General features: G+C 42.5%; 1 protein-coding gene across 1 annotated transcript in view; it reads left to right on the forward strand.

Moving 5' to 3' along the window:
- INSC (INSC spindle orientation adaptor protein) overlaps positions 1-14673 on the forward strand; it is a gene marked incomplete at both ends in the record, with an annotated part of 85132 nt that extends 70459 nt beyond the window's left edge. Inside the window, 4 exons of the mRNA XM_083378855.1 lie at positions 3820-3886; positions 5129-5284; positions 11323-11399; positions 14545-14673. Of these exons, the coding sequence (XP_083234981.1) occupies positions 3820-3886; positions 5129-5284; positions 11323-11399; positions 14545-14673 (429 nt within the window). The remainder of the gene's footprint in view (positions 1-3819; positions 3887-5128; positions 5285-11322; positions 11400-14544) is intronic.
- Positions 14674-15357: the final 684 nt, after the last annotated feature.

The following is a 15357-nucleotide window of genomic DNA, read 5'->3' on the forward strand; positions in this document are numbered from 1 at the left end:
CCTTTGGCCTGAAGAAGAAGAGACCTGCCATAAAGATGGTCGATCACTAAGCCTCTCCCTGTCAAAAACCAAAAGCACTACCTGGCACTAAGAAGCAATCTGGAGGACCTGGGTGAACTTTTACCTTTCATATTCCCTTAACCATTTTCCTGTGGGACTTTCCTGAAAATCTCCTTCCCCATTTTTTGAGAAAACAGCAAATATCTACTTTGGAAACAAATCTTAAAGCCTCAAAGCTACAAAAGAAAATTAATTCAGCAAAGAAATTAAACAATTTCATCTGTATTTACTAAAAAGCTTCTATTTGTTGCTGGGGATCCACTGTCCTATCTTCTCTCTAAGCTGTGAATTAAGGAAAAAAATTGGACTAATCCTACAAAAGTTCTATATTAATTTGGAAAAAAAAGAAAAGAAAATTCTTACATTGCATGTTATACTGTATGTTATTGATGATATCTTGTGGCAAAACTTGGTACAGCAAGTAAATTTCCTTTTTCTGTTGTGAGAACTGACTGAATAACAGAGCTGTCCTTGGCACTATGCTTAAAGATAAGTGTGGGAACACCTGGCACTGAATACAACTCTTCAGGAGGTAGAAAATCTTTGACTACTATTAAAACAGCCTCCATTGAAGATTTAAATGTAAACAACAACAAAATGGATGAATACACCCCACCACTTTATTATAAACTGATACTGGACATGATTTTGGCAATGACAGAGCAAATTAAAGCCAAACTGCAAGAAAAATCTGACAACGTAAAGCCACCAAATCAAATTTTGACTTTAAATGAGGAAAAGATAATTCAAAACCAAATAGAAGTGGAAACTAACACTAAAATAGGAGATTTCAAAGAACAACAAAAGCAACCTACAGAAAACCTTAAAGTCCAAACTTTAATGGCAACTACAAAACTTACAAGCAAAAAAGCAACAGCAACTGAAGAAAGCAACATCAAGAGTGAAGACACTAAAGGCCTTCAATTACACTATATTGAGAATTCAATTAATTAAATGACAACAATAATACCAGCTACTACTTTCTACCTAACCCAGATAGAATTGGAAGAACAAAAAGATTTGACTGATTTAATGACAACGATATTATATCAACCATCAAAAACTGAATTATCAAAGCAAAAATACAATGGTTACAAAGAGGACATCTTCCCTGCAAAACTGACATTTGGATACACTCCCTGGATTCAAATAAGGGGTATAGGAAGAAAGGAAGATACATTTGAGAATTTAAAGATGCCAAGAGGGAAGCATGATTGGCACAAAAGGAAGGCAAGAGTTAGATTTAAAAAACTGAACTTGTTTCTCTTTTGGGATTCCTAAAGATAGACTATAAAAATATCTTTCTATGGATTAAGGGGAATCTCTAAAAAATATAACTGATTTTGCATTTAGCTTTTAGATCTGTAAAGGAAAACAAAAGTAAGCTTTTAGACTATAACTCCGAACTATATTATAGAACTTGTAATGACATATTAAAAGATAGCATTTTAATAATTGATTTACGGTCAAGATGACTTAAAGAATATTCAGTGGTTACTTTTGAACTATAGTATAGAATCTAGAATTTTATATATAAAAGATAGTATTTTAATAATTGTTGAACGGTTAAGACAAAAAATATATTTCTAATAACTGGTGATTTCTTAAGATGAAAACTAGACTTTAATGGTAAAATATAAGAATGTAATGAACAATGTAAGTTTTGTAGACAAAAGAATTATTCTTTACTGAAATAGGAAATTGTGGGTTACCCCAAAATTAAGCTTTTTCCTATATACTATAAGCTATTCTAGAATATCCTATTGCAATTAGATAAAATTTAAAACAGGATATTGATATGTATTAGTGAAAATATATTTTGAATTTTATTAATTGACTAGGTTACGACTAGAAGTGTACTAACTTGCTTATTTTGACTATGTAATAACTAAGGGGATTAGAGAGGGCATCTCTGTTGATGTAACCTGAACTATTTACAACTGGTCATTTCTTATTTTAACTACCCAACCAATATATTGTTTCACAAATACATGTATATGTAAATATTAAAAAATCAATAAAACTTGTATATATAAAAAAGAAGATACTGATCTGACACATATAAAAAACTATAGACCAATATCATTATTAAATGTGGCCTATAAAATTTTTGCTTCGATAATGGCAGAAAGAATTAAGAAATTCCTGACTGAATTCATACACACAGATCAAAATGGCTTTTTAGCTAAAAGACAGATAAAAAACAAGAATGATTTTGGATGTATACCATCTCAGACAAGTTATTGTCTAGCCTCTCCTTAAAAATCTCCAGTGATGGAGCGCCCATGATTTCTGGAGGCAAGCTGTTCTACTGGTTAATTGTCCTCACTGACAGGAAGTTTCCCTTAATTCCAGGTTGCTTCTCTTTTTGTTCAGTTTCCAACTCTTGTTTCTTGTCCTGCCCTCTGGTGCTTTGGAGAACAATGGGACCTCTTGTCTTTGTGGCAGCACCTCAAATACTGTCACCCCTGTTTCTTCTTTTCTTTAGACTAGGCCTTAGCTTTTTTAATGTATAATAATGCCTTTGTAACAATATTTATAATTTATTTAATGTGTCAGTGCAGTGGGCACTGAAAAGAATCCAGAAGGCCACATTCTCTGGTTCTTGGGTTAGTATTGTTCTTTTATTCCTGGCAGGTTCTTCAAGAAAGGTCTCCATGAATGGAAGCTGGAAGGACATCAGTTTTCTAATCCTCTTTGTCTTCTCTAGTCTCTATGCAATTCTATGACATTTCACAAGTTTCCTCAATGGGAAGCTAGTTTAGGGGGAAGTGGAAGAAATTGAAGAGAAATTAGCAAAAGATGTTCCTCCCTTTTTATTCATAAAGTTTCGGATAAGAATGTCTTCCATCTTAGGCAACAGGATCCAACTACTAAAAACAAAACAGTTAAAAAATACAGTAATTTCTTCAGTTGCATAGATTTTTTTCCATATTTATATGTTGCTCATATACAACATATTTATATGTTGTATGAACCAGGAGCACCTGCACAGGATAAGCAAAGTTAAAATGATGGTCATAACTGCGTAATTAAAACTGCCACATCGACATATTCCTACCACCTCTGCAAAAATCTCTGGTGTGAGCACTGCAGAAATTTAAGCTGAGGAAAACAAAAAAAAATTCAGCCTCCAACATAGGACTGGAGTACTTTGGGGAGCGAAGCCCACTATTTTTACTGTTGTTCTGCTGTTATTAACATTTTTGGTCTTTGAGAGCTGCAAAAAGTATGGCGATCATGTGGTTACACTATGTCATTAAAGTGGGTTACACAATTTCCCCCTATCCTTTTAAAAGTGTCTTTACACAAAATAGTTGCATCACATTTTCCACTCTGAGATTTTTTTTTTATATTTGTGTTATGATTCAACCATTTTTTTTTTTTTGCTTGCAGATTTCCCAGTGAAATGCTGGGGACATGTGGGCCTGAAGTGAAAGACCAGTATGCAGTCTTTTGGCTGCCTATCCCTACCTACAGTCTTTAAAATAAAATATTATGTAGACTCATAAAACCTTCTTACGCAAATCAAAACCTTTTGATTTTCTCAATTTGTGTCCAGAAAAGGCCTATCATACTTGCACAATTACAGGTCATGGGAATATCACAATAAGAATAGAAGCATTTGTGCAAAGGCAATAAGCACAACAGATCTAAGGGGAGGAGTCATTTCCCAAGTAGCTGATCAATGATTTAAGAGTCATTCTAATAACAGTTGTATAATGTAAAAATCCAAACTGTTGCCTCTTTTTAATTTAGATTGTAACAGTATTAGCAAACCTGTCTGTCCTGGACCAGTGTGCTTCAGAAATAATCCAACAAAATGGTATGTATGTTTTGACAAATGTGCAAAAGTTTTATGCATGTGAAAATAAAATTGAAATGGTATCCTTTATTTAGCTAAACAGCATTTAATGTAACACTAGGATTACTAAAGATCTAAATTGATATGATTCTTGGACAAAATTCTGCACTTTCACCTCTCCAAATCCCAAAATCCTGACCAAAAATGTGTCAGGATTCAAGTTTATGTCATTTTCTTTCTGAAATACCTGCAGGCAGGACCTTGCAATTTCAAAATCATGGGTTTTTTTTCTATTTCAGATATGGAATGCTGATATTGTTATATCTCCCTATTTTGGGAACTTTGCCAGTGAAGAAAGAACTATCTCTCTCTACTAGTTCACTGTAGAATTCCTCATATATTGTCATTCAGGCTGCTTTTGAACACAGACTTAACGTTTTTCTGGAGATTTAAGTGCTCTCTTACACCCAAAAGTTGCTCTGAAAACAGTTGACTATCTCTCTGTGATTGTTGCCTTGTGAAATAGCAGAGAGAAGCAGCTTGCTATTGTTAGACTGTCAGCAACTAGTTCCAGGGTCTTCAAACATGGCCCTTTTATGACCTGTGGACTTCAATTCCCAGAATTCCTCAGCCAGGCATGCTGGCTGAGGATTTCTAGGAGTTGAAGTCCAAAAGTCATAAAAGGGCCAAGTTTGAAGACCCCTGAACTAGGGCTTATCTAGGTTTCCAAACCAGGGATCAACTCCAGTAAAAGTGCTGAATCTCCTCCTTGCCTGCCTTCTCTTCTAGCCTAGAAGAGATGTTCTTGAGGCTAGGAGAAGTGGGAGGTGAAAGAGGGGATGAGTTCTGACAAATAATTACACTGAAGTTCTAACCATTTGTCAGAATGGTAACTCATGCTATTGATGGATGGTTTTTACCTCTTGCTTGTGACATTATTGGTGGAGGTCATCCTTTCCTAAATGGGAAATGAGGATGCCATTATCATCCCATAGCAGAGGATTGGCAATAGAAACAGCTAAATCTATGCTGGTTAAGTAAGATACTTTCTTAAAATTACCACTTCTTTTTGCATTTGGAATAATGATGGGGGATTATACCTTTAGGTAGAATTTGAAAGAGCGGTGTTGAGGACATTTGGCATTTAGCTTTGTCCCCTGCAATTATGCTGGCTTGGCTTCATCTTCAACTATAACTTTTGTACCAACAATTCTTTTAACTGTGTTTTTGGATAATTGTGAGCAATATTTTACACTTTTGTAGGTGTTCAAGTTTTAATAGAAATGCTATCTGAAAAATCACCATTTGGGAATTCACCTGAAAGAGCTGCTTGTGAACAAGTTCAACAAAAAGCTGCAGTGACGCTTGCCCGGCTTAGCCGTGATCCTGAAGTAGCTCATTCAGCCATAAAACTCAACTGTACGTATTTAAATGATTTTATACATCAAAGGCACACTATTTAGCCCATTGCTTGCTGAATGCTACTTTTCTCCATTGCATGTCAACTAAGAACCAGTCTATTTTCCAGCACTGGTCATTCATTTTATAAAGATTCTTGATTTTACAAATCAATTGATGATTGCCCCAATTGGCAGCATGGAGTTCAGTTAACAGTACAGATAATCCTTGACTTATGACTGTAATGGAGTGATTCATATCAGAAACCCAGGAACCTCCAAACAGCAAGGAAAGCACCGGTCCGGCAGACTTTGACAGTTGACAGCTGTCAAATGGCTGCCGGGAGTAACAGCGCATGCGCACCGCCCCGCCGGCCGCCATTCTCAATGACAGCTGTCAGACGGGCTGCCAGGACCAAACACGCACGCGCCAGATTTGACAGTTCCCGGAACTGTCAAATCGGCAGTTCACAATCTGGTCCTCCGAACCGAGCCAAACCCTCAGCTGAGAGGAATTCCCCGACAGCCGCCGAGCTGTCAGAATGCCGCATGACGATTGGCTGTTGTCCGAGCGGCGGGAAAAATACTGTTATCTGATTGGTTGTAACGTTTGACAGTTCTCTATAAAAGCCGGGATTGTTTTGACAGTCAGCTGCCCCCGGAGCTGAACCGAATAAACTTGTGAACCTTTGCCTACGGTCTCTCTCTCTCGTCTTTGTGAAGAAAAATTCACCTGCCTACTGAGCTAAGTCACACCGCGAAGGAGTTCCGATCCCTCTCGCTGATAAGTCACTGCTGAAGCCGCTTTGAGGGCAAAGGAACCCTTCTGCAGCTTGAACAGTACTGTGGACCCAGACCATGGCAAATTTAGGTCACATCAGAGAATTCGACGTCCGCCATCCCGAGGGATGGGAGTCGCACTGGGGGCAAGTCGAGGGCTACCTCGTCATCAACAAAATAACGGAGGACCGCCACAAAGCTGCAGCCCTTCTGTGTCTCAGTGGGCCCGCCATCTACGACATCGCTGTAGGGCTCTGCAGACCAGACCCCGTCGCGACCATCCCATACGCTGAGTTGGCCGACCGCCTCAGCAAGCACTTCATGCCCCGTTGGTCCAAATTGTATTGGTGCCTCCACTTCGCCTGCCGCCGCCAGCAACCGGGCGAAGCATCCACAGCTTTTATCGCAGGGGTACGTCATGCGGCCCGCAGATGCCAATTTCCCAACCTGGAAGACCGCATCAGAGACCAGGTTATCGCCGGTCTCTCTAATGAGCGGCTCCAGCGGAAATTGGTAGCCAAGCCCACGATGGACCTCGCTCAACTCACATTAGAGATCATGGCCTACGAAGACAGCCACCGTGAGGGCTCCCCTGTGTTCAGAGGCAGCCCGGCCGGGTCAGTCCACCATGCCTGGGAACCGGACAACGAGCAACCGGAGGCCTGCACCGGCGTCGACGACATCATGTCTCGCTTCAACAAAATGAGCGCCGACCATGGAAGAAACCGCAGGCCATTCAAACCAGCCGGTCCAGGCCAAAGACCCACCTCCACCGGCCCCAAACCGAAGTGTGCCAGCTGCGGCGAGGCTCATGCCAGAGCCACCTGCCATTTTAGAAATGCAAAATGCCACGGATGTGGGAAGACCGGGCACATTCGCTCCGCGTGCTGCAGCCTGAACCGGGAAACCCTCCACGAGCTTGAGGAAATTCCAGCAGGTAGGACCAAAATCCCTCCCCCTGCCAAAGAAACCTCCCAGCCCTCAGTGTTGTCCATTCGGGCCAAACAAAAAATCTCGACCATCCACCATTTACAACCCAAAATTAAGATCTGGGTTAAGATTCAAGGGGTGCCCTGCGAAATGGAGGTCGACTCCGGGTCCTCCGTCTCAATAATGTCCTGGGACACTCTCAAAAAAATCGGCTTTAAAAGCAGATGCCGTATTTCCCTTCAGCTCTCCAAAATACTCCTCGCAGATTTCCAGGGGGCCGCTATCCAATTAAAGGGACAAGCACAACTAAAAGTGGAATACAAAAAATTCCTAGGGCACTTAACAGTCCAGATCACAGAGGCACCCAGAACCAGCCTCATCGGGTTAGACTGGTTCGAGGCTCTGGGCATCCACCTGGAGGGCACCAACCGCATACAATCCCAAACCCTAGAAAAGGTTTGCCAAGCGTTCGCTGATGTCTTCAACGGGACGCTTGGCAAATATACCGGCACCCCTATCGACCTCAAACTTAAACCTGAGGTGGGTCCCATCCGCATTAAGGCAAGAAGGGTCCCCTTCGCGCTGAAACAAAAAATTGAGGCCAAATTAGATCGTTTAGTCGCCCTCGGGGTCCTAGAACCAACAGATGGGGGAACCTGGGAAACACCCATCGTGACACCAGTCAAACCAAATGGGGACGTGAGAATATGCGCAGATTATAAGGCGACTCTAAACTACGCATTAAATCCCCATGCATACCCAGTCCCCGCAGTTAGGGACGTGCTCTCTGAAATAGGTTCTGGCTCAATATTCGCCAAACTCGACCTGGCGCATGCTTTTCTTCAGCTACCTGTCACCCAAGAAACAGCTGAGGCCCAAACCATTGTCACACACCGTGGCGCCTTTAAGGTAAACCGCCTACAATTTGGTATCTCAGTGGCTCCTGGTATCTTCCAGGAGGTCATGGAAAAAACCTTAAAGGGAATCCCAGGGGTCTGCCCCTATTTCGATGACGTGCTCATCGCAGGGGAATCAGAAAACAACTTAGCAACCAGGCTGCAAGAGGTACTATCCAGATTTCGGAAAGCGGGGTTAAAACTCAAACGGGAAAAATGTTCTATAGGCGTCCCATCCGCAGATTTTTTGGGCTACAAAATTGACTCGCAAGGAATCCACCCCACCGACTCTAAAATCCTTGCGATCAAAGCCGCCCTTACTCCCAAAAATAAAACAGAGCTCCAGGCTTTCCTCAGGCTTTTGAATTTTTATCACGCCTTCCTACCTGGAAAGGCAACTATCGCAGAGCCACTCCACAGGCTGCTCGATAAAGGAGCAGCCTGGCAGTGGACAACAGTCCATGACAACAGTTTCAAATCACTCAAACAAATGCTATCCAGCAACGCCACCATCTCCCACTACAAAGAAGACAAACCTCTCTGCATAGCCTGCGACGCATCCCCATACGGGATCGGAGCAGTTTTAAGCCATTTAGACAGTGACGGCACTCAAGCCCCAGTGGCCTATTATTCGAGGACTCTTTCCAAAACGGAAAGAAATTATGCCCAGATAGATAAGAAAGCCCTGGCAATAGTGGCGGGAATAAAAAAATTTCACGACTACCTTTACGGCCGCCCATTCTTGATTTACACTGACCACAAGCCCCTGTTAGGATTGTTCACCTGGGACCGCCAAACCCCTCAGATTTTGTCCCCCAGGATGCTGCGCTGGACAATGTTCCTCGCAGCATACTCCTATCAACTAATATACAAACCGGGACACCAAATATGTCATGCTGATGGCCTCAGAAGGCTTCCCTTACCCCACGTAGAACCAGACCCAGCCCCGGCCAGCAACATCTTGGCCATTCAGGAGCTCCTGGAATGCCCACTGACAGCGAACGATATCGCTGCTGCAACATCTCAAGACCAAACACTTAGCAGAGTGTTAGCGTGGGTACATACTGGTTGGCAATCCTCCTGTCCAGGCACAGAATTCCAGCCATACTTTTCCAGGCAAAATGAATTAACCTCTCACCTGGGATGCATACTCTGGGGGTGTAGGGTAATCGTGCCACCCAAACACAGACCCAAGGTCCTGCACACGTTGCATGAGGGCCACCCTGGCATCGTAAAAACAAAAGCCTTGGCCCGTAGCTATGTTTGGTGGCCGGGAATCGACCAAGACATAGAAAAACACATCGCTGGCTGCTATTTGTGCCAGCAGTCCCGCCCGCTCCAACCCAGAGCTCCAATTCACAAATGGGAACTCACAAAAAAACCCTGGTCCCGCATCCACATTGATTACGCTGGACCCTTCCAAGGGCAGGTCTTCCTCATAGTTGTGGACAGTTATTCCAAGTGGCTGGAGGTTCTCCCGGTTCACAGCACGACAACCGCCGCAACTATCCAAGCCCTCAGGGGAATCTTCGCAACACACAGTCTCCCTGATGTTATAATATCAGACAATGGCCCTCAATTTACTTCTCATGACTTTCAGATCTTCACGAGGAGCAATTGTATTAGGCACTCAACGTTGGCTCCCTTCCACCCATCGTCCAACGGCCTTGCGGAGGTTATGGTGAGGGCCACCAAAGACGCCCTCAAAAGAATCATCACGGGGAACTGGCACTGTCGCCTGGCACAATTTCTCTTGGCCCACCACGCTACGCCCTGCTCCTCCACCGGCAAAAGCCCTGCCGAACTGCGATGGGGCCACCGCCTGGTGACAAGGCTCGACAGACTCCACCCAGACAGACCTGCAGCCGAAATGACCTCCAATGCCCAGCCAAAAACATTCTCCAGGGGACAAAATGTCTGGTCTCAGGATTATGGGGGAAGGGATACGTGGGTCCAGGGGGTTATCCTGGACCAAACAGGCCCGTTGTCATACACAGTGGACACAGGGACGGGGCTAGCACAACGCAGACACGCAGATCAGCTCCATCCCAGGTCACCCCCCAACCCCACTCTGCAACTGACCCCGGAGGAACCTGCGCCATCCGACACCCCCGAACCCGTCGAACTTTCCCCCCCCAGGACCTACAACCGCCAGCTGAAATCCTTCCAGAAATAATTCCACCGGCGACACAACCTGAAGGAAGCACCCCCTGCCTCCGACGGTCCAGCCAAGTCAGAAGACCCCCCGCATACCTCGCGGACTTTGAATGGGAGGGAAACACACCGACAGACAAAAACCCCATTAATAGTACTTGTTTAAAAAGTTCAACTGTTGTTACAAATAACATACCCATTTCAGGGGGAGGGAAAGGGGGTGATTCATATCAGAAACCCAGGAACCTCCAAACAGCAAGGAAAGCACCGGCCCGGCAGACTTTGACAGTTGACAGCTGTCAAATGGCTGCCGGGAGTAACAGCGCATGCGCACCGCCCGGAACTGTCAAATCGGCAGTTCACAATCTGGTCCTCCGAACCGAGCCAAACCCTCAGCTGAGAGGAATTCCCCGACAGCCGCCGAGCTGTCAGAATGCCGCATGACGATTGGCTGTTGTCCGAGTGGCGGGAAAAATACTGTTATCTGATTGGTTGTAACGTTTGACAGTTCTCTATAAAAGCCGGGATTGTTTTGACAGTCAGCTGCCCCCGGAGCTGAATCGAATAAACTTGTGAACCTTTGCCTACTGTCTCTCTCTCTCGTCTTTGTGAAGACAATTCATGGAGCTTGCCCATTACGGCTGCAAGTTGGACAGTCGTAAAGTGGTCCTGTGGCCAACCTGATTTTATAACCTTTTTTTGTGGTGGTCATTAAGTAAACAAACTGTTTGCTATGGACTGGTTTTGTAGAAAATCCCGTTTTTCAGCAAAAACACTGCAAAACTTGGGCAAAATACAGCCAATTGAAGAGCACCTAGAGATCAATTAGGGTTAGGGGCAGCCATCGTAAGCAATCTTGGGGAGGTCCTCATAACTTTGAATGAAGTATGAACCTTTTATGTTGATCATGACAATGCACTTGTGCATGCTAACCCAGATGCCTAAGAAAATGATACAACGTTGTTCACAGAAAACTCAGTACTAGCTTTCAAAGGTGTGAATGGGATTCTTCTAAATAAAGGGTGGGGGGAAGAAATAATCCCTTAAAATGGCATTCATCATTGAATAAACTAAGTCCAATATGCCTGGATAAAGATGTGCTGGCTTTGCGAAGAGAAATATGAATTCTCTTAGTGTTTATAATTTGAGCTATGTAAAAAAGAAGTGGTTTTTTTTCCTTTCCTGTTTTTTTAGCATTACTTTTTATGGCATTACAACATTTTCACTGAAATTGATAAATCTAGAAAATATGCCGCCTAGAATAAATTGTTGATCAATGTTCTTTTAAAATCATTTTTAGGTATTCCACGTCTCATACAACTTTGCAGGTCTCCAGGTGAAAGAAATAACAGTGATTCTGTTCTTGTTGCTTGTCTGGTAAGGGCATCTAATTGTTCCCTCTTTTGTTTCATTTTATTCTGCTGGTGTGACATCCATGTTCAAGAATTCCTGTTGCCTGGAAGGGTAGGAGAGCTGATCCTGTCAGATTTCAGCCTTCTGATTCACATCCCCCAGTATTGAGAAGATTCCTTCAGCTATCCAGATCAGATCTGCAACAGACAGGAACAAAGCAATATAGCAATATTGTTCTGTCCCAGCCTATGCGAGTACTGCTCAACTGCTTACTCATGAGGAAAACTCCTTTGCATTGAACAAGGCAGGACTATGTAAGAAAATAAACTCCTTTTATTTTGACATAGCTTTTATGGAACAAACTCCAACCAGTCCTTTACCTGTAGAAATGAACAAGATCAGTCTCTGAGTTCTCAGCAGGAAAGCATAATGCTCAAGTCATTCAAACATCGAGAAATCCAACAAAGCTGGTTAAATATCCAAGAATTCTGAGGCAAGAAATCCAATGACAGAAGCACAAAGCCATAGCATAAATGGTTGCCTTTGGCAACCAGCCCCTCCCACGCCTCTCCTCTTTATAGTCCAGCCAGGGCATGGCTTCTTAGAGTCTTTTACTTTTCCTGGAGAGCCACCCCATTGCCCTCCATTGTCCCACATGCACGTCTTTCCTCTATGCACATCTGTGCATCTGGAACAGGCTCCAGCTGTTCCTCCTCTTTGCTCAGTTCAGGCCCCCAACTCAGCTGTCTCTCTGCCTAATGTGAGTAGATGGGCCCGGTGTCACATCTAGCTCTGAGTCTTCCTTGCTCCTCAGAGCCTTCCACAGACTCCGATGTGAACCCAGGCAACCCTTCCCCCTCATCGGATTCATCTGACTTGGCTGCCAGATCTACTGGCAGGTGAGGACTCACAACAAATATATTCAATTCCATATTGTCAGCTGTTGCAAGAGTATCTCCTCTGTCTATTGATTTCTTTCTCCTGCAGTGCCTCAGTTATATTTCATTGAGGCATGTAAGTAAAAAGAAAAAAGAAAATACACTTTATTGTACAAGCAAACATTTATTTCATAACATCAGATGCTAATCTTTTTGGCACATGTGACATCCTGCTTATTAAAAAGTTGCATCTGCAAGTTTTATTTTGATCTGGCTCTTTTCTGTCTTTAAAACTTGTCCATCTTAGACAAATATGCCTTCAGGACATTATCAGGAATTGAAGCTTCAAAGTTAAAATCTTGAAGCTTAGTAGGCTGAGGTCATTTTCTTTTCAATGAAAATATATTTTATCAGATTCCTGTATGCAACTTCTGCAACTTCCTATCTTATAATATAGTAAAGTAATTTCTGTAACAGATTCAGATTCAGATTTATTAAATTTATATGCCGCCCTTCTCCCCAAGGACTCAGGGCGGCTCACAACAACAAAAATTAAAAAACATAAAGTAGAAAATTTTAAAAAGAATTAAACAATGAGTGTAATAAATAAATGACAATTTAACCCAATAAAAGCCAAATTTAAAACTATACAGTAGTCAGTTCAGGCCCGCTTGTTGGAACATCCATGTCTTCAGGTCACGGCGGAAGGACTGAAGGTCAGGGGCCGTCTGCAGCTCTGGAGGCAGTTCATTCCAGAGGGTCAGCACGCCCACAGAGAAGGCTCTCGCCCTGGGGGTCGCCAGCCGGCATTGCCTGGCCGATGGAACCCTGAGGAGGCCGACTCTGTGGGAGTGAACCGGGCAATGGGAGGTTGACAATGGCAGCAGCTGCCTTATTTTAATGAAGATAAGTAAGTAATATTTGTTTCTGCAAAAGAGATTTGCATTCATTTTTTTGTCTCCACATGGCTGGAAATCAAATGATTTATTAGTTGTAATATTATAAACTTGCTGACATCCATCAAAATAATTCTTATCTTAATTTTAGGCTTGCCTAAAGTTGCATTATAAATCTATGATTCACCTTTATTGGCACAAAGCCTCTAGAAACAAAATTTCCCTCTACTAGAAAGGGTGTTGGGGGTTTGAGGCATGGAACTCTTTTATATAACATGGTTTAAATTTTGAAAATATATTTCTTTGTTAAAATGATTCAGTTTGTTTGCTTGTTTGTTTACTGAGAACAAGCCATTTTCCATTCCATCATTAAACCAAGGAGTTTGACGTATAGAATTCTTGTAGACAATACTGACACATAATCAATGCATCCCAAGTGGGCAATAGGCTGAAGTTATTCTATAGGGTTCCTAAATATATTGGCAGTAAAAAGAATGGAGATGTAATGATAACTTTAGTTCAGAAGGGAAAGCAGGAAGATTCTGAGAATTATGTTGGCCTGCTCCAATATAAATCTATCCTTTATTAGCTTCCTTATAGGATACAGATAAAAAGAAAAAGAGATTGCTTACTGCTAAGCTTGTAAGCTGCCCTGAGTCTTCAGAGAAGGATGGGATATAAATGGAATTAAAATAAAAAAATAAAATAAAATTAAGAAATAGGAATCCATCATGAAATAGACTTCAGCATGTCTGCCTGTCAGAACCGGTTCTTCTATTTGACAGTTGCCTCACCTGAAAATGTAGGGGTGTCAGGAAATGCTAGAAGACCAACCTTAATGTATCATTTAGCAATAGCAACATCACTTAGACTTATATACTGCACCATAGTGCTTTACTCTCTGAGTAGTTTACAACATCAGCATATTGCCTCCAACAATCTGGGCCCTCATTTTACCAACCATGGAAGGATGGAAGGCTGAGTCAACCTGGACCCCCTCAGGATCGAACTCCAGGCTATGGACAGATTTTGCCTGCAATACTGCCTTCTAACCACTGTGCCCCTAATACTCTTGACTGCACCACCATTTGACTTTCCTGACTGAATTAAGGCACTTGCTAGCCTCAGTTACTGGAAAATGCTGGTGCTGGTGTGAGGTTCATGGCGAGGCTAGCACTGGTGCAAGGCTTGTGGTGATGCTGAGGGGGGCTGAGCGCGTGCACAGGCATGCCCGCTGTGGCCAACCATTCACATGGCGCAGTTGCCAAGAGGCCATGGCCCGGTAATAGGCTGCGGCCCATAGGTTGGGGACCTCTGGTATATAGCATTGACTAAATGAGGATTCATTCCAATTAAAAATTAAAATCTTAAAAGTGTCATCACATTTTCTTGTAGGCAGCTTTACGGCGGTTAGCTGTGATAAGCCCTGATGGTCTTCAAGAGTCAGATTTCCAGCAGTTGGTGAAGCCCAGGCTTGTGGATTCTTTCCTGCTTTGTACCAACATGGAAGAAAGCTTTGTTTAAACAAATGCAATTTTATTATTAATATTATTCATGACTGGGTAACTAACTGACTGCTTATCATTAATTTATTATAAGAGCTAACATAGGAAAAAATGCCACTTCACATTTCTGATCCCTATGAAAAATTGTCTCTACCTCTTCTAGGTTTGCACATTATAAATATAATGATTTAAATTAAATAAATAATACAGAATGCGAGATAGGTCCACTTCCACAGCCATTCCCCACTCATAGCGTGGTGTGAAGTGGTGCTTCGTATTATGAATTCAGTTGAATTTCCTCAAGTAGAATATTACTTTAGGATTACTGGCTAATGTGATTGCATGGTACACATTAGGATAGGCAAAGGTTCATCAAAGTGTCCTTTGAAGTTGTTACATAAACCTGAGTAGTCTCCAGTATTTACCAAAGCTTTATCATGGCCAAACCATGCTGCAGCAATGTCTCCAGAACCTTCCATGGTCTTTCTATGGTCTTATATCCTGATAAAGCAAAGTATAGTTGCCCATTTTGATAGGAGCTTTAGGTGACACTTGCTTTTTCAAGATGAGGCATTGCTCCTTCGATCAGATTTAAGGTAGCCCCACAACATACAGTAATTCCACATTACACTAGCCTGATAGAGAGGTAGACAACATTTGGAAGGGAGGGGGGGGCAAAGGGGAATGAATAACAAAGCTTCTG

The sequence above is a fragment of the Vipera ursinii genome (assembly GCF_947247035.1).
Source record: "Vipera ursinii genome assembly, chromosome: 1".
NCBI classification, from domain to species: domain Eukaryota; kingdom Metazoa; phylum Chordata; class Lepidosauria; order Squamata; family Viperidae; genus Vipera; species Vipera ursinii.